This window comes from Bombyx mandarina, chromosome 23, assembly GCF_030267445.1.
Source record: "Bombyx mandarina strain Sakado chromosome 23, ASM3026744v2".
NCBI lineage: Eukaryota > Metazoa > Arthropoda > Insecta > Lepidoptera > Bombycidae > Bombyx > Bombyx mandarina.
The window spans coordinates 19813950-19835909 of record NC_143229.1 but is presented as its reverse complement, the minus strand read 5'-3'; the positions used below and the strand labels follow the sequence as shown (position 1 = coordinate 19835909).

Genomic DNA, 21960 nt, shown 5'->3' with positions numbered 1-21960 from the left:
ACGTTGTGACTGTACTGAGACCTCAGAACTTATATCTCAAGGTGGGCGGTGCATTTACGTTGTAGATATCTATGGGTTCCAGTAACCACTTAACATCAGGTGGCCTGTGAGCTCGTCCACCCATCTAAGCAATAGAAAAAAAAGCACATGCGTGGAAGACTCGGTGTACGGAACAACGCTGACAACATGCAGGAGAATAGGCTGAGATGGTATGGTCACGTAAAAAGGAAGACACCTGATTACGTCGGAAATTTGGCGCTACTGCTCGACCTCTCCGGTCGGAGTCCTAGAGGTAGACACAAAACAAGGTGGAAGGATGTAGCGCTGAAGAACAAAAGGGAATGCAATGTTGCTGACGAGGATGTTGAAGACATAGCGACGTCGAGGAGTAAGGGAAGCTGACCCCACCACCATGTAGGATAAATAGCTGGGAAGAAAGAGAGAAAAAGAGACACAAGCTTAGGCTCGCCTGACATAGAACAGACACTGCTGTCCATTGATAAAGAGAACTAGGGCATAACTACGACACTATCCAACCTGGAGCTTCATCAATTTTCTCAATATAGATTTAAACAGAAATATCTCATAGCGTTCCATAATTTCGGTCCTTATTTTCCTATATAGCTTCATTTCATTTCTGTTACCATCAGAGCCAGATTACGAATCACTTGATTGTAAGTGGTTAGAAAACCCAGCTCAGTCAATGGCTACTAAACAAAGAAAGTTGGCAAACAGAGAAAAACGATATTGAGTCTTGAACATTACAGACATACAGATCCCTCGTCTCACAACCCTTTAGTCTCTGTCTAAATTTGTCCGTTTCTCTGCTTCTTTAAGACACGCTACCGATTTTGATACGGCTCACCGACAGGGGAAGGTTTTTTTTGTATATGATTTGTGAACATTTCTCACAAGTTGGCTTCACTATGACAGTACTATGTAAAAAAACTGAATTCATACGCTAACATGACAGCAAAACAAACAAAAAAAGTCCTCATGTTCGCAATCCTCAGTAGTGACGGAAAGATGAGGTAGAAGATGTAGTCCTCGTATAAAGTAAAGATTTCGCTCATTCGCAATTCTCAAATGATTTTTCGGCACCCATAACACCGCTAGAAATCCTTAATCGGACTAGCTGCACGCGGAACTCTTGATTTAATATTTAATTATAGATCCGTACGATTACGAAAATTAATATTACCATAAAATGAAATTAGAATTTATAATTAACGAATAAATTAGTTTGTATGTATGTGTTTATTAAAACTGTCATTTGATGCTGCGTTTTTGTTGCTTCAGTTGCCGGATGAGCTGGCGTTGATTGGTTATAAGTAATAGCCAGTGGACGTCCAAATATCAATATCGCCACCCTCTCCCCGCGCCCTTTCCTCACTGCTGAGGGTCGTGACCGTCATATTTTGACAGGATTCTACTTCTTGCAATGTCCCTCCAGCGCCTCCGATCATTGGCGGCATGAAGGGCTTCGTGGAATGGGATCCCTAGCGTGGTGTGGATCGAACCACCTTATCGGACTGCGCGATAGAACAAGAAATTAATATGTTAGAGAAAGTCTGAAAATGGCACCTGTGACAGAAGTTGAGAAGTGCGCGTTTGGCATGGCATGGACTGTGATGAGACGAAATAACAATGAAGTTGTTAAGAGAGTTTTAAGTATGAATGTGGAAGGATATAGAGGAAGAGATAGACCTAAGAAGAAATGGATGGATTGCGTGAAAGAAGATATGTGTAAGAGGGGAGTGAGCGAAGAAATGGTATATGATAGAGGAGTATGGAAGGAGAAGACGTGTTGCGCCGACCCAAGGTGACTGGGAGAAGGGCAGGAGTATCATGATGATGTCAGTCAGTCTCTGGTTCCCATACTACAGGAAATCCTAGCTTAGGAGCAGGCGACCGTGCGTGATTTGTGCACGGTTATTATTATTTTTTACTAATTTCAATGTCTCCATATCCTTCAGGGTTATTACCAGACCGTCTCAATGATGACATTTACGGCATCTAAACATACATATACATACCTATATATAAACTCTAAAATATATAGTAAGATGTATATAACATGTATATAATAAACAGATAAAAAGCAACAACTTAGTGCTCATCAAGTGAATGTTTGGCCAATGTGAGAATCTAATTATTGCGCCACCGAGTCAAAAGTATAAAAAATAATAAAACAAACTCGTTGTTTGTTACAGACGAGATTAATCATTACAATTCTAACCTTCCAATGTTTTTTAATGTAAAATACAAAACACTTTAACCTTGATAAGTCTTAATAATGTAAATAGTTATGCAATTACTTTTTAATTTGTTTCACCTTTGACTAATTTGATGCATTGTTAAAAATCAATGCAGTTTTTTTTATTTGCCTTGAAGACCATAATGCTGTTTTTTTGTGTGTTCAGATGTTTATTTGTATTTTATTTCCTCTACATATTCGCTGGTAGATTAAAGGGCTATTTCAGCTACCCCGGGACGGGTAAGGGAAATCACGGCTCAACCTAAGAGAATTTGTTAACACTGGCCTTAGCAAGAGCAGTGCTTTGCAGAATCTGCCACCAGATCGAAATCGTGATCTCAGAAGTTCCAACGACGTTCCAAGACGTCAGATTGACTTGAAAATTCGCACACGCATCAGGGTCCAATGTCGATACAATAATTTTATAATTTCGCTCTAATATTCAGATCAACTAATAAATAAGTAGAATGTTTGACTTTCTTTAAACTACATATTTATATCTATTTACCCAAGAGCTAATGAAGATTTTATTGTTTACCAAAAAGCTTCGGGTAGATTGGGACCTGTAACGCAAATCTCTGTCGTATCCTATCAAATTCGTGTTTTACTGGTGGTAGGACCTCAGGTGGTAGGCTCACAGCCCACCCGATGTTAAGTACTTACCGGCACCCATAGACATCTACAACGCAAATGCCGCCACCCACCTTGAGATATAAGTTCTAAGGTCTCAGTATAGTAACGTCTGCCCCGCCCTTCAAACCGAAATGCATTATTGCTTCATGGCAGAAATAGACAGGGCGGTGGTACCTATCCGCGCGGATTCACAAGAGGTCCTACCACCAGCTAATTCACCAAGATCGCTAGAGGTTATAGACGTGAATACGTCCCATCATCCTGTGAAACGTGAGATTCTAATCTCGACTGTATCAAACAATGAATTAGGTACTGCTTTGCGGTAGAAACGGTTAGGGCTGGAGTACCGATCTGCGCGAGCCCCCACAGACGCCCCACCACCGGTAAGCTGTTTGGGTCATCACGGCTGAAATAGGCATGGTGGTGGTACCTAGCCGTGCGGACTCACAAGAGGTCCTACCACCAGTAAAAGTAAACACAGTAAATTTTTACACCAGTAACATTTTTAATACGCTTTTATTAGCTTCAGACGTATGTATGTATGTTAGTTTGTAACGGAATCTTTAAACATGATTTTGACCCCCTTCAAAACGTCGAATTAACTCAAAATTTGGTATATGTACTATTTATTTAAGGACCGATGACAATTCACTATTAAAAAAAATTATTAAAAAAATTGAAATTCAACTGAAAAATTAAAAATAAATCATAGTTTAAAAAAACTAACAAAATACGCGTTTCAGGATATTATCAAAATAACCCTTCTACTCATATCTGTTCATAAAATATTTATAACTACTGATACCATGCACCCCACGCTTTTTTTTACAATAAAATAATTTTTTCTTACACTATTTTTAATTCAAATTTATTAAAATTTATTTCAATTTTTAGTTGAATTTTCTATAAAAGCGTATTTTGTTAGTTTTTTTAAACTACCTACATATTATTTATTTACAACTATAAATGACGAAGACAAAGAAAACGAAATTCAGAGGGTACATTTTTATTTTTAAATGTTACAGTCTTAGGAATACACGTTGTTACAGCCGGAGCGCCATTAGTCAGGACTTGACCGCCACGGGAACACCCTCATTTGAGGAGAGATAAATGGTCAGCATCCGAGGACCCCTAAAGCACCTTCAAGCGCGGTGGCATCATTACAGACCGAGAGCGGAAGCATCCCACTCGGAAACCCTCAACCTTCGACCCATCGAACTACATTTAACGTGAGCACCCGTGAACACTCGAATTTAATAAGCACACGTGTCGACTATATAGACTCCGGTAACGCTGTATATATGAGCGTCCGGTGAGCGAGTGTGCATTCGTGAGCATCCGTGAGCACTCATGAGCTAATTTCGCGTTATGACAGGCGATTTAATTTCAATAATAATGACTAGTTTCGTTTATATTTTATAATACTAAAATAGCATTGACACAATACGAGAGTTCCTATGTATCTAGAACCATTTAATCTCATTATAGTTTTTTGTCTGAGTATCGGTTAATAGCCATTTCTTCCAGACAACAGTAATATAAAAAAGATATTTTATGTTTCAAAGTTCTTCGTTCCAAACAAAGGGAGTTAACCTTTTATCTTCGGGTAAAATTAAATTTAACTCTTCAATGTCTTGTATGGTCTGCAAAAAAAGAAAGGTATTATTTTTTATAATATTTTCGACTGGACACTGTCGATTACGACAAGCGCTGTGGCCCGTAGACAGCTCGACGTTTACACCGCCACTGCCCCTTGAGGCATGAGGTCTAAATCTTAATTGTTCCGACCAATTCCATGAACAGCTTCAAATAGCTGATCCAATATGAACTTACAGGAGTGAATTCAAAAAACTTTACACACAAAACATCTTTTTAGTTTAATACATCTAATCCTCTTATAACACGATAGATACGTTCCTACAAAGACGCGTGTTGTGAGAAACCGCGTTATATGAGACTAGAAGCCACTACAAAAAGGAGAGTAATTTTTTTGAATAAGACATATCAACTGTGCCTGTATGTATTTTTTAGCTATTATACATAAAAAATAAGCAGTAAATTTTCGATTATTCTCATAATATTATATTGTGTGTTCATACATAATGCCTTAAAAAATTACCATTTTATAAATATTTAAATAATTTCAAACAAGTCTCGTTGTCGTGTTGTAGTAATACCGAGTTATAACAGGGCTTTGAGGAATTTCTCTGTTCGTGTTAGAGCGGAACCGTGTTGTAAAATACCGTGTTATAGGCGGGTTGCCTGTACATTCACGTCTGTTGGATTCTTTACCTGATTCAATAAGGAATTGCAGCGGGAGAGCTGATGGGCCACTTCGTGGACACGGGAGAGCCTCTCGGCGTGTCTCGCGTTAGTCCTCTGTCTGTCGACTAGCTGACTGTACAAGCGAGCTATCTCCGCATCTGACTGATAAGACGACCCATAAGTTTCTGATAGCCTTGAGAAGCATTTTCAGCATCTCCTTGACGCGTAAGTGAGCTCACGGGGCTCAAACCGGAGTGTTGCTAACACTGGCCCTAGCAAGAGCAGTGCTTCGCAGAATCTACCAGCGGATCGGAAACGCGACCCACTTAGAAGATCCGGCGAGAAACTCAGTGGGCTGTGTGTGTGGGTTAATTTACTCGTCGAGCCCTTCGTCGCAAGCGACGGGTCGGCGAGGACAGTGACCGGTTGGCTTCAGCATTGAGGATTATCGACGCAAGAGGAGGAAGTTAGTCTCTAAAGGCCGTACTCCTTATTTGTTTTATTTATTTATTGCATAGATGGGTGGACGAGCTCACATCCCACCTGGTGTTAAGTAGTTACCGGAGTCCATAGACATTTACAACGTAAACGCCGCCACCTACCTTGAGACATGAGTTCTAAAGTTTCAAATATAGTTAAACGGTTGCCTCGCTCTTCGAACCCAAAGGCATTACTGCTTCACGGCAGAAACAGGCAGGGTGATGGTACCTACCCGTGCGGACTCACAAGACGTCCGTCCATCAGTAAAGTGTCTCTAATAATCAAATGGAAATCACTGGAACCATGCTGCAGGTGAGGGGATCGTGAATACTCACTTCTTTGATCTTGGATGCCAGGCTGACTTCTTCGGCTGCCAGTGGATGAGCACAGGCCGCTAAATGCGCCTGTAACCTTGTCGTCAATCGGACCCAAGGCTTATAATCTAGACCTAAAAGCGACTCAAATTTAAAAGCCCCTTCTTGAGACAGTTACTGACCCGTGAAGGTTCTCCCCACCATAAAACATAGGATTGTAATCCTAACAACAAAACCATCAGACAAAATCAAGGGTTAAGGATACCAAGTAACGAAATTTGCTTTGTCCCCAAATCTCCCTCCCCCAAACACTGGTCGTCAAATAAATTGTCAATTTAAGATTTTTTTATAAATTATTGTTCACAGGAGGGACGTAATCACGGCCCACCTGGTGTTAAATGGTCACTAGAGCCCATAGACATCAACAACGTAAATGCCGTCACCCATCTTAAGAGATGAGTTTTTAATCTCACGTTTTATTTATAGTGCAACGGCCATACTATAATTCTATTAAAGTTAAGTACTTAGGATAATATATTCTCTCATATCGACTACTGTACTCATGGATGCTTGCAATATGCCAATAGATCTTACAATATCAGCAAGCTAGTCGAAAACTACAATAATCCCCCCTATAACGCGGTATATTGGTTCCGCGTTATAGGAGACGCGTTGTAAGAGTATTCTCGCATAACGCGCTTGCATGACCCCATATAACACGTAATGTATAAATACAATATAGTCAATGTTTTTACAATAAAAAAACTAGAAACATAAATTTAATAAATTCGTTTAATTTAATTTTATAACAACACAATGATAATTGACACAATGTGCTAAGGTACGCGAAATTATTTATCAACTGTACAAATCATTATTAATTTGACTGCACAGAAATAGAACGTGTGAAATTCCTGCATTACATGGGGGAATATCCATGTACGATGTACTGAAATCGCGTAATCAGAAAACGCGTTATAAAAGTACCGTGCTATAAGGGGGATTACTATAGATGCTTAAATCTGATAATAAGTTAAAGAAATTAAATAGGTTTTTTTTGCAATCTGTACCGTGTATGTATTACCTTCTAATATTTCAGTGTCTCTAGCTCCGGGCAATCCTAATGTACCTCTCATTATCGGCAAAAACGTTGGTATTTCCTGGAATTCATAATTTTTTTGTAAGCCCTATACTGGTTAAAAGTAAACTTAATAACATCTGTAGCAATTGAAGACATCAGCGGATGAAGGGGATATGATACAAAGGGGATTGCCCACTCTCCATAGTGTGCTAGGCCCAAGATGGACATCAAATATTACTATAAAAATGTACTGATTCAAATTCTTAAATGTATTGGATATCTAAAAAATATATTGAAATTGACGCCACTATTATAAAAAATATAATAAAAATAAAAACTCGTTTTGAGGTTAATTTTCTATATAAATAAGTGTCGGATTGTGAGATACTTCAAGAACTTTTCTTTTCTTAATGTTTAAGATGTTCCTAATGTATTTTTATCCAATAGGGTATAAAAACACACTTAATTCTTTAAATATCTATATTTTCTTCATCTTCATACACAATTAGTATCATCTAAAAATAGCAAAGGAGAGCATATACACGGTTTTAAATCTCGGTCAGGGTAAAACCACAATTCACACAATGTTTTTTAGTCGTAGTATGAAACGTTATTGATAAAAGTAAAATAAATCGAAGAAAAATCAAAACACATCCATTTTGTACGCAAGCACAACACCACAAGCAGCAAGCGAAGTGTCAGTCAGTCAGATTAAATTCAGTGTTGTCAGTATAAAGAAAAATAATTACATGAAATTCATATATCGATTATTTTTTTTAAATAACCGATAATTGATTTATATCTTAATCTTTTTTTTACGAGTACACATTATTTTTTATGTTTTTGTTTTAGTTGTACATATTTAAATAACAATACTAGTAAAGTTTTTTTTATTGCTTAGATGGGTGGGCGAGCTCACAGCCACCCTGGTGTTGCTGAGTGGTTACTCGAACCCACATACATCTACAACGTAAATGCGCCACCCACCTTGAGATATAAGTTCTAAGGTCTCAAGTATAGTTACAAGTTAAAGTCCAATGGGTATGTCTTCGATGTTATTTTATGTGCATAAAATCCATTAAAATCGTTTGATTAATGATAATACTTAAAATGATTTATTTATATGTTTTATTTATATACTCAAAATATTTACTTCATACGTAAAAGGATTTGAAGCTGGCAATATTTTTCCCGCAAAAATAAAAATCCTTGTTTTTTCAATAGAGTTACTTTTTTTAAACTACTTATTGTAAACTATAGTGGCGCTTATTTGCAAGAAAGTAAATGCATATTTATTTATGACAAAATTAATGCACTAAATATTTTTTCTATAATCTATTGTCCGCTTTGGGCCTAAAATGGGCCATCCCCTTTGTGACTTGTACTTTTTCTTCGTACATGGCTTAAAATAGCCTTTAAACTCGGCGTTTTAAGGTCGAATATGGTTGATGGGCACATAAAACCTTCATTCAATGTAAGAAGTCAAATATCTTAAAAATTGTACTTAGCCCCTTCATGCACTATGTCTTCAGCTGTGTGAAACTTTATTTACAAAAAAAGGAGCGCGTGCAACTTGGTGCACGTGAAAGAAGAGAAACTTCTTTTATGCTTAAATCAAATTTCTCTTGTAATAGGGGACGCTGTGTATAAGAGAAACGACCTTGCTTGCTTTGTCCTTTCCCTCTCTCCACAGTCGAGAGGTTCATGAGACGCTCTGTCTATTTTCTCACTCTCGCTCTCCCTAACCTGTATCTTTTCTCTCTAGCCGTAACGAATCTGTCGCGAGTTCAATTTTACTCTCAACGCGCCTAAAGAAGTTTGACTTCAAAAACGTAATTTTCTTCTCACCTGTAATCTCCTTATATCCTCGTCCAGCTGTTCGTCAGTGGCCGGCTTGACCACGACGATGTCCCGTGTGCGTCTCGCCTTACGCGCCTGCAGGCTCAACTGGCGGCGTTGCAGCAACGACTTCTTGTCTGTGATCCTCTGGCTCTTAGAAGCTGCCTTCGGGGAATCTACAGTGAAACAATCAAAGAATTAACAATAGATCTATACAAATTATAATAGTTTAAAAAACTAAGAAAATAAGCTTTTATAGAAAATCCAACTAAAAAATAGAAAATAAATTATTTTATTGTAAAAAAAGCGTGGGGTGCACGGTATTAGTAGTTATACATATTTTATGAACAGATATGAGTAGAAGGGTTATTTTGATAATATTCTGAAAAACACCCCGCTTTTTACAATAAAATCTTTTTTTACTTTACACTACTTTACACTATTTTTAATTCAAATTTATTTTTCATTTTTTAGTTGAATTTCAATTTTTTCTAAAAAATTTTTATAATTGAATTGTCATCGGTCCTTAATAAGTATACCAAATTTCGAGTTAATCCGACGTTTTGAAGGGGGTCAAAATCATGTTCAAAGATTCCGTTACATACTAACATACATACGTCTGAAGCTAATAAAAGCGTATTAAAATTGTGCGTCTCGGGTCGCCCGACAATAGTGATAACTTAAGCTAATCTTAGTTGAACTCTTCCTCGCGTCGTTTCCTTACTGCTGAGGGTCGTGACCATCATATTTTGAAAGGATTCTACTTCTTGCAATCCCTCCGGCGCCTCCGATCATTGGCCGCGTGAAGGGTTTCGTGGATTGGGATCCCTAGTGTGGTGCGGATTTGATCACACCACCTTGTCGGACTGCGCCCGGGCGATCTCTTTGCCTCGATCTTAGTTGAACTACTATTACTTAAATTCAATGAGGAATAATAAGTAAAGTGAGTAAGTTAAAGTAATATTAAGTATGTTTATGTGATAATGTAAAGAAGTTATAACATTGAGGATTATCGATGAAAGGAGGAGGAAGTTAGCTTTTAAATGTTGTATCCCTTATGTTTTTTTTTTTAATTGTTTATAGATGGGTGAACTCCTTCATCACGCTCACAGCAGGATCAGATTTTACTTGCACAATAAATCTGGTTGTAACTGAGATGTGGTATATTCATGCAATAATTAATATTTAGTGGACGTTCAAAGTACAATCATATTTTGAATCCAACACTAAGGAGCCACTGACATGCAATTGACCTTACTCATCAGCTGATTTTAAATGAAAGCTACAATTGTGAACATCTGTACATACCCCCTATAGGTCGATCAACAGTATATGATATGTAAGGCAATTCCGAGTCTGAGCAAACACTTGCTCCTGGTGAATTGTTTCCACTCGTCTGCTGGTCATGCCTTGATGTTTCTGTGAATGAATTAAAGCATAGTTTTTTTATTATAGTTTAATCTTAGTTTTTACTGTCATTACATCAAAATAAACAGATCGAATTTTTTTTATTGAGCTTTAATTAAAAATAGCTCAGGAAGTTTTTTTTTTTATGATATTTTGTAAAAAAATTAAACTTTAAATGGCTCTCCTGTAAAGTTGTAAAAATGTCGCTTAAACCAAATAGCCTTTAGCTCTTAAATACTAATTCTGACATTGTGATTACCATACTGTTGTTATAATCACAAATTACAAATGAAAGCAATCTAGCTTATAGTTATAGAGTAACGTTGCTATACATGGATAGCTCTAAACTGCATTGACTATATGTATTTATTGACTGTGGTTGGTGTGGACCTCAATACGTACACTACAATAACAGTAAAAGTTCATTGACAAACACGTGTAGCCTTATTTCACAATAAAAATCTTCCCAGTAAGTAAAGTTGAGCTTTAAGAATTTTGAAAATAATTTTTAGGTGATGTATAATTGGGTTGCAGTCACCTATTAAACAGTATGTAGAAATTAAAGTTCATTGGTAGCTAATGATTTATGGTGCCTGGCAAGAAACGACCGGCTCTACCATCTGTACGCTACAGACTGTCGTAATATAGAATGTGTTGTAAATGTATATAAACCCCTACAAGTTTAAGTATGAAATTGTACTTATTTACCTTGTACATTGGAGACAGCAATAGTATAGCCTCTCCGTACTAGTGGCACTCTTTGGGTTTGCCTTTTAGGTGGTACCGATGACTGTTCTGAACCCATTATGTACCCAGTAAATACTTATTTATCTATGTGTATTCATATATACTAGTGGTCGCCCAGTCGTCGAATTACAACTGTAATTAAATGAAATTATAAGTTTGAACATTATTGGTTCTATTTTCAAAGACTATTATACTTCTTTAATCAGTTTTCACCAAGACTACACTGTAGGCAACTATTATTAAACAATATTAATCTATTCTTGATTTGACCACAGACTTTAACAATAAACAAAAGAGTATGTATGCGTGTGTGTGCCTTCTCCATATTTTCTATAAATGTGGGAAATTTTATTCATCTTTTTTATTCATTGTGGATGTCTATGGCCTCCAGTAACCGCTTAACACCAGGTGGGCTGTGAGCTGATCCACCCAACTAAGCAATAAATAAAAAAAACCTGCAGAATTTTTGTAAAAAGAGGTACATAAATTTTGTTTAACATATTAATTATTAATATTTATATGTATAAATGTATTATCTTTTATCCAATCGTTAACACAATTATAGTATACGTAACATGGTATCTATAATGACTGTTGTTACTGGGCCAAGGGTTGTGGGTTTGATTTCCACATCAAGCAAATATTCGTGTTATGAACGTGAAGTTTGTTTGCTCTTTGTCTGGTTGTTTAGTATCTATATACAGTCGTGGTCAACTAATTAGGGACATTCAAGATAGTGAAGGGCTATAACCGGTTATGTACATTTAAAAATAAAACCCCATTGATTTCTCAGCACCTATTATTTGCATAATGTGGTCCGATTATTATGCTATAAATGGCTGTAAATAAAAGATTTAATAAATAGAAAAACTATTTAATATCAAAGATTAAACATGTATTAAATATTAAGGTACAATTCTGTAGTGGACATTTAATTAAGGACAGTAAAGTATAATGAAAAATACAGTTACACAAAACTTATAATCTTCAGTGTTATAATATCTTTAACAGCTCCATTTTATTACGTGTAAAATCAGTACCCAGTAGCAAAACCTTTGTTAGTAATTACCGCTTAACACCGATGTGGCATAGACATTATCAGTTTCTGACATGTTTCGACAGGAATGTTTGCCCATGCCCCACAAAAAGCTTCATGAAGTTCATCCAAATTTGTATTACGATAAGTGGAAACTTTTTTCTTGATTTCGTGCCAAAGGTGCTCAATTGGGTTGAGGTCCGGGCTATTTGCTGGCCAATCTAGCACCGATACAAACTTGGTAAGAAACGACTTGACTGAATGGGCGGTATGTTTCGGGTCGTTATCCTGCTGAAACGTCCATATAATAGGGAGATGCTCCTCAGCATAGGGAAGCATAGTTTCTTCCAATATTGCCTTGTATTGAGGTTGGTCTAAGTTACCCTGAACTTTCCTCACAGGTCCCACTCCACGTCCAGAAAATGAACCCCATATTTTAATGTTTCCACCGCCATGTTTCACCTGTTTTTTTATGAATCTTGGATTCATTTCCGCTTTTACAGGACGCCGTACATATTGCCTTCCATCTGAAGAAATCAAATTAACTTTGGTCTCGTCAGAGAAAAGTACATGTTGCCATTGGGCGTAGGTCCAATGTCCATATTTACGTGCAAATGCCAAACGAGCATTTCTATGTTCTTTCTTCGACAACGGTACTTTGCGAGCCACTCTTCCGAACAACCCTGCTTCTACCAAACGTCGTCGAACGGTTCTCGCAGATACACCGGCTCTTTCGTTTGCCCCAAACACTTCGTGTTTAATTAAAATAGAGCCTAGAAACGGATCTTTCTTAGCTAACCTGGTTATCATTCTATCTTCTTGCGAAGTCGTTTTTCTCGTTTTTTTTTGTTCTGGACACATTTAAAGCTGTGTTATAGCGCTTGAAATGTTGCACTGCATTGCATACCATAGTTTTTGAACAATTTAAATGTTGTTGTTAAAATTTAAATGCTATCCTTCGGTATGACCAACCACGCTCGACAAACTTCATGATAATTTTTCGTAGTGTTGGATTGCAACTTTTATTTTTGCCCATTTTTCTTCAAAATAATTCTCAAAACTTAAAATAAAAAATCTGGATTGCCGCCAAAACGACCACTAAACAATAAGAAAAGAAACAAAAAAGTATTAAAATTCCAATTATGAAATTAGAACGCAATACCTCAGTGTCCCTAATTAAATGGCCAGCCAGCATTCTTTGAACCAATAGCACTATGATATTGTATCAGCTATACTGTAAAGAGGTTTAGTGTTTAAGAAGTTGTTATTGTTTGTATAATCGCGCACATAAATGACTAATTACACTTACATGTAAAAGATATGGAATATTGCTAAGACTCGTTGGAAAATAAAAAAAATATTCACAATTTGGCTTAACTAGAGATTGTCCCTAATTAGTTGACCACGACTGTATATGTTTTTATTTAAACATTTATTGGAGCCAGATGGCTATGTGAGACTTTTTGCTTGCTTTTGCTTTTTGTCACTTTTGCCTGTTTACCTGCCTACCAATATATTTCTTTTCGAATGTCCTGGCCTTTGGTACCTATATGAAAAATACAGTTGATGACGGACCCTGACCCTGACCGTTTGGTGGGTGGCCCTTCGATTGAATATTCACGGAAAACCACAATACCGAGCTATTGCTACGCGCTTTGTAAGCTTTGCAAACTCGCCGATATTCAAGACGATGGCACAAATTCATTTAGGATAAGCTCACATGACCATGCACTAGACGAGCACATAAAATTAGTTAAAAATCCAACATACCTATCGCGTATTTCAAAACTATTGTTTGTTGCTAATGCAATATCTAAATTTAGATCTCTTTCCAATAAACGACGGTTGCAGCGATTGTTAACATAATTTATTCAATTATATGTTCAAATTATTATGCAAACGATTATCTATTATTATTAATAACGATTCAAATGAATAACGTTAAAAATTAAAAATTGATTCTTCTGTGAAAACATTGAGATTATTTTCAACCACTGTTTTTAACAAATAAATGACGTAGGTCGTAGAAGCGAAGCTGAAGCTATACATCAGTCAGTGTCTTGTTGAAGTTGTTGACAATAATGAGTGCTATGAAAGCATAGACCTATATTACTTCAGTGTAGACCTATTAATTTTTTCTTTTTTCTTTTTTAGCTTGCACGGTTTGTGCATTTAGCCACATACAAGGGTAAAGGTAGGGAAACAGGAAGACCTATATTACTTCAGTGTATGAAAGTAAGTTGACATTATATTCTCATTTCTCATTAATATGGCCATAGATTATACACTTAATATATATCATTACACATTTGAATTTGAAATCATTATTTTAAATCTTATTCTACAATATTTTTAAAAGTCATTTGGCGAATGAATGGCCCTTACATATTTTTTATGTGATAGAGCATGTAAAAGAAAAGGTTTATGGGTATCACCTCCGTCATCTTTCCTGTTGAAAAATGTAACTGCCACTCTGACACATTACTGAAGCCATTGATGTCAAATGTAAATTTGACATTCAATCATACACAATAACGTGTACATTTCAATGAAGTATACTATATAGGTCTATGGTACATTTTCGACATTGATATTTCGATATTTGAAATGTTTTAATGATTAATATCCATTAATAATGGTTGATGAAGGCACTAAGAGGACTTTGAGTAGCATCCCTCTACTGCAGACTAAAGCAGGACCCAGGGACAAGGAGCTATGGGTGAACAGATTAAAAGAAGAGTACCAAGCGCTCATAAAGGTATTTCAATTCTCACTATTAACAGAGTCAGCTTATTCTAGTTTACTTTCACAAGAATATGCTGCAACATTCTGTAAGTTTCTTACGTGTTTTGCATCAAATACATGTAACCTAAAATTCCACAAAATTACTTTCACTTCAGATAATAATTTTCTTGTATACGTATTTTGTGTCTTATTTTGGTTCAAGTATTTTGACTATAAGCAACAAAAAGTCTGTTCAGGAAATCATTGAAAATTCCAGATAAATGTTTACCGGTTAAACAAGGTAGGGTGTAATGTGGGCTCACACAGTTCAGTGCCCCAACCTTATCAAGATGCAGCTATGCATTCTACAATTACAGCTTCTATACAATGCTATTGAGAATGACCACATGTCTCCAGGTAGTCGTCTCCAAGTATATCGGGCTTGACCTCATTTAAGGCCTGGGTCCCTTCAAATTTGTAAAACCATATTGTATTTTGCAATAAGTTATCACAGCTGATACCACATGATGAATTCTATCGCTCACCTTGGTATTGGGATGATACAGCCCAGAACTATAAAAATCGCCCATCCAGAAGATCCGTGTACGTAAACAGTAATTAATAGATATTTTTATGTTACACTATAGTACGTACTGTCACTTTTTTAATGTCACTTTTTTTTAAAATGCAAGAAATAAAAGGCTTTTTATTTTATTTTGTATTTTATTTATTATTACAGTACGTACAGAACAACAAGTCTGCTGATAATGACTGGTTCCGTCTCGAGTCTGACAAAACCGGGACCAGATGGTTCGGCAAATGCTGGTTTGTTCATAACCTCCTGAAGTATGAGTTTGACCTTGAGTTTGACGTGAGTAATGTTCATTTATTATAACCAAAAACATTTGAATGCTATGAGTTTCTCATTCACTTGTATGATGTTTTATTATTTTATTGAGTGAATTACAGAAATTGCACACAAGTTTGGTAACAGATTAGTTCACTTATGTATCTACTTTATTATAACAACGTTGAAAATTTCAATTGTCACTTCTAGTCACAACACTGCCATTGCACATAACATACTTATGAGTACGTATAAGAGCTTGATGTGAATTGCAGCCTATTCACGTTGGGGAATCAAAGATGTGCAGTTTCTACAGTAACCGCTTTATAGCAAGAGCGAGGAGCATGTGGACTCTATTTAGCAGGAAGACAATTATCGGTCTTCCAACTTCAGACATGATACTGATGTCTCGATTTCATGGTATAACTGGTGGTAGGACATCTTGTCAGTTAGCTTGTGTACGTACCACCACCCTACCTATTTCTGCCGTGAAGCAGTAATGTGGTTCGGTTTGAAGGGTGGGGCAGTCATTATACTGCAAAAATCGAGACCTTAGAACTCAAAGTAGATCCCTGTAGACCGAATCGTAAACAGTTGACGTCGCCCAAAACTGATCATTACGGATCCTCCCGATCCATTAACGGTGCTTTTAGGTACCACAAGCACCGGTCAGCGTCCTCGTCGAACCCGTCACTTGCGACGAAGGGCTCGACGAGCGAATCAACCCATAGAGACAGCCCACTGAGTTTCTCGGCGGATCTTCTCAGTGGGTCGCGTTTCCGATCCGGTGGTAGATTCTGCGAAGCATTGCCCTTGCTAGGGCCAGTGTTAGCAATACTCCGGTTTGAGCCTGAAAGAGCCTCTCAAGGCTATCAACTTAGGTAGAAAAAAATAGGTAGATGGCGGCATTTACGTTGTATATATGTCTATGGGCTCCGGTCACCACTTAACACCAGGTGGGCCGTGAGCTCGTCCACTGAATTAAGCAATAAAAAAAATGTTATCTCTTGTAACAGTTGTATAACTGTTTAAATTGGAAACTCATTATTTCTCCAGTGTAGTAATGTATAGAATAATAGTACTATCTTCTCGCACGGGCGTACAATACTATAAGTATTATGCATAAATTCCCCATTGATTTCTATTACATGACATTTTTTTCATCATAGTAGAAAATTTTCATGAATGCGTAATATAATATGTCTATTGGCAAGTCCCTTCTAACGTAATGGCTTAATCTAGACTTATAAACACTTGCAATTTCAGATACCGATAACATATCCAAAGACCGCGCCAGAAATAGCCCTGCCTGGTCTTGACGGTAAGACAGCGAAGATGTACCGAGGTGGCAAGATATGCCTCACTGATCATTTCAAGCCGTTGTGGGCGAGGAACGTGCCCAGGTTCGGGATTGCCCATGCCATGGCTCTTGGGGTGAGTTCTCATGGTATTTACTCAAGAAAATAGCATGATACATCTATCTATCTATATATATAAAAATGAATTGCTGTTCGTTAGTCTCGCTAAAACTCGAGAACGCCTGGATTAATTTGGCTGATTTTGGTCTTGAGTTATTTTGTGGATGTCCAGAGAAGGTTTAAAAGGTAGATGAAAATATGAAAATGCTCGGAATTAAATAAAAATAACAATTTTGTTTTTCCTTTGATGTGTCCTCCGTCGGACGGATTTCTTTTGTTTCTTTTAAGTTTATTTTATACAAAAGTTTAGGTCTTTTATTTATCGATAGAGGCACTACGAAGTCTGCCGGGTCAGCTAGTTAATTAAATAAAATTTTGTTAGTTTTAAAGGATATCCAATTCTGACGATTGTCAGAATTACAGCTCACAATTTAACATGGGCTATGATAGTTTAGGTAGCTTTCTTGAGCCTCGCTTGGAGAAGGTCACCATTCAAACCGAAACGCATTACTGCTTCACGTCAGAAACAGGCAGGGCGGTGATACCTACCCGCGCGAGACTCACAAGATGTCCTACCACCAGTAATTACACAAATTAAAATTTTGCGGGTTTTATTTTTATTACACGGTGCTATTCCTTCACTGTGAAAGTCAATAGTTAATATTTGTTAAGTACGTATTTCATTAGGAAAATTGGTACCCGCCGGCGGGATTCGAACACCGGTGCATCGCTCAACACGAATGCACCGGACGTCTTATCCTTGAGGCCACGACGACTTACGTTTGTTGTTTATCGGCTCAGAAACTTCCTGGGTTTGATTAGTGTAGTTAATATATTTATATCGACGCTTGAAAGGCAAACGTGACTAAGCGACAATAACTGCTTTATACATAAATGATAGGCAATAACCATATTCGATTCGCAAAAAATATATATTTCTAGGTCTATTAAAATCATTTCAATCCTACAACTAGATTCGTTAAAATAGAGTTTTTTTCAGGTATTTCAGGTTTAAATTTTAGTCTACTGTAAAGTTCACGCATTGTCGCTTAGTCACGTTTGCCTTTCAAGCGTCGATATGTAAATCTTTCTTGGAAGCTGCTGCAACTTGCCAATTACACTTTCCTTTCTAGCTCGGTCCCTGGCTGGCGGTGGAAATACCGGAGATGATCGAGAAAGGCGTTGTCACGTACAAAGAGAAGACTGAGGAAGCGAAATGAACAAATTGAACATTGTATAAAAAATTATATGTAAATAAAATTATTGTATATATTTGTATGAGAGTTCGTTTTATTGTTGTTGTTTTTGTTGCTATGTCTGTATAGTAATTACGAAAAAAAATTGTGGAATTGGTTTTTATCAAACGATGTTTTTTTTTCTACCTATTCGCTGGTAATCTAAGAGGCTATTCCATATACGCGCGGCTAGGTGAGCTCACGGGCTCAACCTGAGAGAGCTTGCTAACACTAGCCCTATCAAGAGCAGTGCTTCGCTGAATCTACCGCCGGATCGGAATCGCGACCCACTGAAAATAACCGGCGAGAAACTCAGTGGGCTGTGTCTGAGAGTTAGTTTACTCGTCGAGCCCTTCCTCGCAAGCGACGGGTTCGACGAGAACGATGACCGGTGTTTGCAGTGCCTAAAAGCACCGTTAGTGGATCGGGAGGATCCGAAATGACGTGTTTTGGGCGACGTCGACTGCTTTCCATTCTGTCCGCAGGATCGGGAATAACGGGTACCAGAGACTGACATAAATACTTATATACGTTTAAATGTATACATATATAGATACTAGCTGTACCCGTCCGCATCGCTGGGCATTTAAAATTAACATTATTATTTCTCACCCCCACAAAGATTCTCATCATTAACGCCCTCACAACTGTGTAGGGAGTCCAACACTCATATAAATATTAACCTATCCATTAAGTACATGTATTTTCTTTATGGATACCAAGTTTCAAGTCAATCGGATGTACGGTTCAGTAGTTATACCGGAACTTCCGTAAAAAACCATTGTAGATTTATATATTAGTACAGATATAGATAAGCATAGGCCAAGAGCAAACAAAGCTGTTGACACGAATGTTTGCCCAATGCGGAACCCACAACCTGCCGAGTCAGTCTGTACATTAAATAGATGCTTTATACTTTAGGGCGCCACGAATTGTGGAATTGCCGCCTATCCACATCCATGCTCAAAACCGCTTTTGGGATACTCGATCGATCTTACTCGTATAACTGCCCAACAATGAAACCGAATATCAAGTTAAGAATTTACAACGTGTAATAATAAATTTTAGTTTCACGATAAACAATTTTATTGCTGAAACTGAAATTCTATATGAAACGCTAAGCGCACACTGGCTTGATTATATTCGAAAATTGTATTTGAAAAACCAAATTTATATGTACAGGTAAATATTATAAAAGCGACGATAATATATATTTGTTTTAAGCGACATTTCGCTTAACACGCGACAAAGCGACATTTCGCTTAACACGCGATTTATCTTTGTAATTAAAGGTCCGTTTTATTTGGTATTAACTACGACAATTCGATGTTTTTAATTGAACTTCAATTAAGTTTACTCTATTAGCCAAATAGCTGGAGAAGTTATTTTTTGTTATGATATTCTTTCCCAAATTTTAAACTTTAAATGGCTCTCCTGTAGAGTACTAAAAATGTCGTTTAAACCAAATAACCTCTCAGCCCCTGATTTAAAATAATATGTACCTATATATTTTTAGTGTCTTCTTCGATTATATGTGGGGCGTAAACGGGATTAAAATTGCTTTTACATTAGAAGTATATGTTTTTGCGGAATATATTTGTATTTATTTTTCACTAGTGGTAGGTAGGTACCGCCACCCAGCCTATTTCTGCGTAATGTAGTAATGTGTTTCGGTTTGAATGGTGGGGCAGCCGTTGTAACTATACTGAGACCTTAGAACTTATATCTCAAGGTGGGTGGTGGCATTTACGTTGTAGATGTGTATGGGCCTTAACCACTTAACATTAATATCCGGCTCGAAGGACCAATTTATGTAGTGGACTGTATTATTAGGTTTAGCAAGGAACTTGATAAATAAACTCGCGAGGATTGCACGTATAAAATTTGTATATTTTAGAAATTTTATAAATCGCGTACAATAGCACGGATGAAAAGAGAATGACAAAACTAAGACATTCCAAAATGCAAATTTCAAATGTAATGTCAAAAACCACAACGACAACAATAAAAAAGGTTTTATACCATTTTGTTGGGTTTCCAACAGGCTGTGAGCTCGTCCACCCATCTAAGCAATAAAAAAGCCTATGTCACTCTCCTTAATCATGGCCATTAACATCCTATTTTAGTCCACTGTTGGACATAGACACGCTACGCGACCTAATAACTTTTTCCTTTTTTATGTATTTAAGTTTTTTATATCTTTGATGAGTTACAAAACTTTGATGACTAAATTAAACTATTTAATATTCTTAAACACTAAATAAAAGTCATTTTCGGTTCAACAAAGTTAAATCTAACAATTCACTAAGAGTATTGTGACATCCCAGATTATTTTCTATTCTAACTCTAGTCTCTATTCCCCCCAATCTGCTGTAGTTATAGTTACTGCGGCTTTAACAACAAAGGGAAGATCTTCCACCGAGCGGGTGATATTGCTCGGTAGACCGACGGTCCGAATGTTGTTGTTCGGAACTTGTATACATGCGAACTTATCTTGTTAAGGTCGTTAGCGAGATTTAGGTATCTGTCAAATAACTTCAGTTTTAAGACGGCTACCTGCCACGTTACCTATTTAAAAAAAAGATAACCAGTTGCTTAGTTTCAACGTGAAAGAAAGACAAACAAAGACGAAAACAAGTATATTTTCACATTTTTAACATTAGTATAGATTCTAGTACGATTTATCCTGGGTTAACAGATAAACAGTTTCTTCTTCTTTGTTTCCAGCTTATTCACTAGGTGGGGTCGGCACAGCGAATTTTTCTATTCCATTCTCCTCTATCAGCCGCAATCTCAACATTCACTCCTCTGTCTCTCATATCGTCATTCACACACTCCATCCATGTCTTCTTCGGTCGACCTCTTCCCCCTCTACCTTGCATTACCATTTCCATACATCTCCTAGTGACATGCATCTCCTCTCTACGCATCACATGTCAATACCACGCTAAGCGTCTACTCTTTAATTTGTTAATTACCGGGGCTACTTTCACATTTCCTCTGATATGCTCATTCTTTATCTTGTCCATTATTGTCACTCCACACATCCATCTCAACATTCGCATCTCTGCCGCATGCACTCCTCTTTCATGCATCAGATAAACAGTTTCTTCTCTAAAATAAGCAACTTTGTACTTGTCTTCCAAGTGGCTGCATTGTTTCCTCTGCCTTTCATCAGTTTCTCAACTCTTTAAATCACATGACAATAGAATTTCAATCTAAAAATCAGTGCTTACCATTTCAGAATGCATCAAGGAAAATACATATTTGCTTTGAGCTTAATCTTAGTTCAAATGATGCCAGCGGTGAGTTTTTTAAGGTCTTCCATCTTATAACACAAACCTGATATCTTTTTTTATTGCCCTTGTAGGGCAGACGAGCATATGGCCCACCTGATGGTGAGTGGTTACCGACGCCCATGGACTTCAGCAATGCCAGGGGCAGAGCCAAGCCGCTGCCTACCGCTAACCCCTATCCGCGTCAAGCGGCGCGGCGTAACTATGCTCACGTTAGGATATCTAACAAGTGCTCTTCTTAATGAAGGAATCTTAATGCATCACAAAGATCATAAAGTACGGCTTAAAAATGAGTTCACCCAAGCAGATGCCGCCGTGCGAATAAAAAGACAAATTTAAATACCCCGAGAAGCTAAGTCCAGTGATTTGTATTTCTTTTTC

The 21960-nt window shown here is 37.2% G+C and overlaps 2 protein-coding genes across 2 annotated transcripts; one reads left to right on the top strand and one right to left on the bottom strand.

Moving 5' to 3' along the window:
- Positions 1-3880: 3880 nt before the first annotated feature.
- BORCS5 (BLOC-1 related complex subunit 5) lies at positions 3881-14157 on the bottom strand. The gene is made up of 8 exons (XM_089737707.1): positions 13830-14157; positions 10985-11155; positions 10178-10288; positions 8879-9045; positions 7034-7109; positions 5971-6083; positions 5183-5317; positions 3881-4533 (listed from the first exon to the last, which is right to left on the bottom strand). The coding sequence occupies exons 2-8, from the start codon at positions 11079-11081 to the stop codon at positions 4450-4452; spliced, it is 783 nt and encodes a 260-aa protein (XP_089593833.1). The 5' UTR covers positions 11082-11155; positions 13830-14157; the 3' UTR covers positions 3881-4449.
- Positions 14158-14611: 454 nt separating this feature from the next.
- Ufc1 (Ubiquitin-fold modifier conjugating enzyme 1) lies at positions 14612-18326 on the top strand. Its single transcript, XM_028183629.2, has 4 exons — positions 14612-14817; positions 15523-15654; positions 16897-17064; positions 18182-18326. The coding sequence occupies exons 1-4, from the start codon at positions 14695-14697 to the stop codon at positions 18266-18268; spliced, it is 510 nt and encodes a 169-aa protein (XP_028039430.1). The 5' UTR covers positions 14612-14694; the 3' UTR covers positions 18269-18326.
- Positions 18327-21960: the final 3634 nt, after the last annotated feature.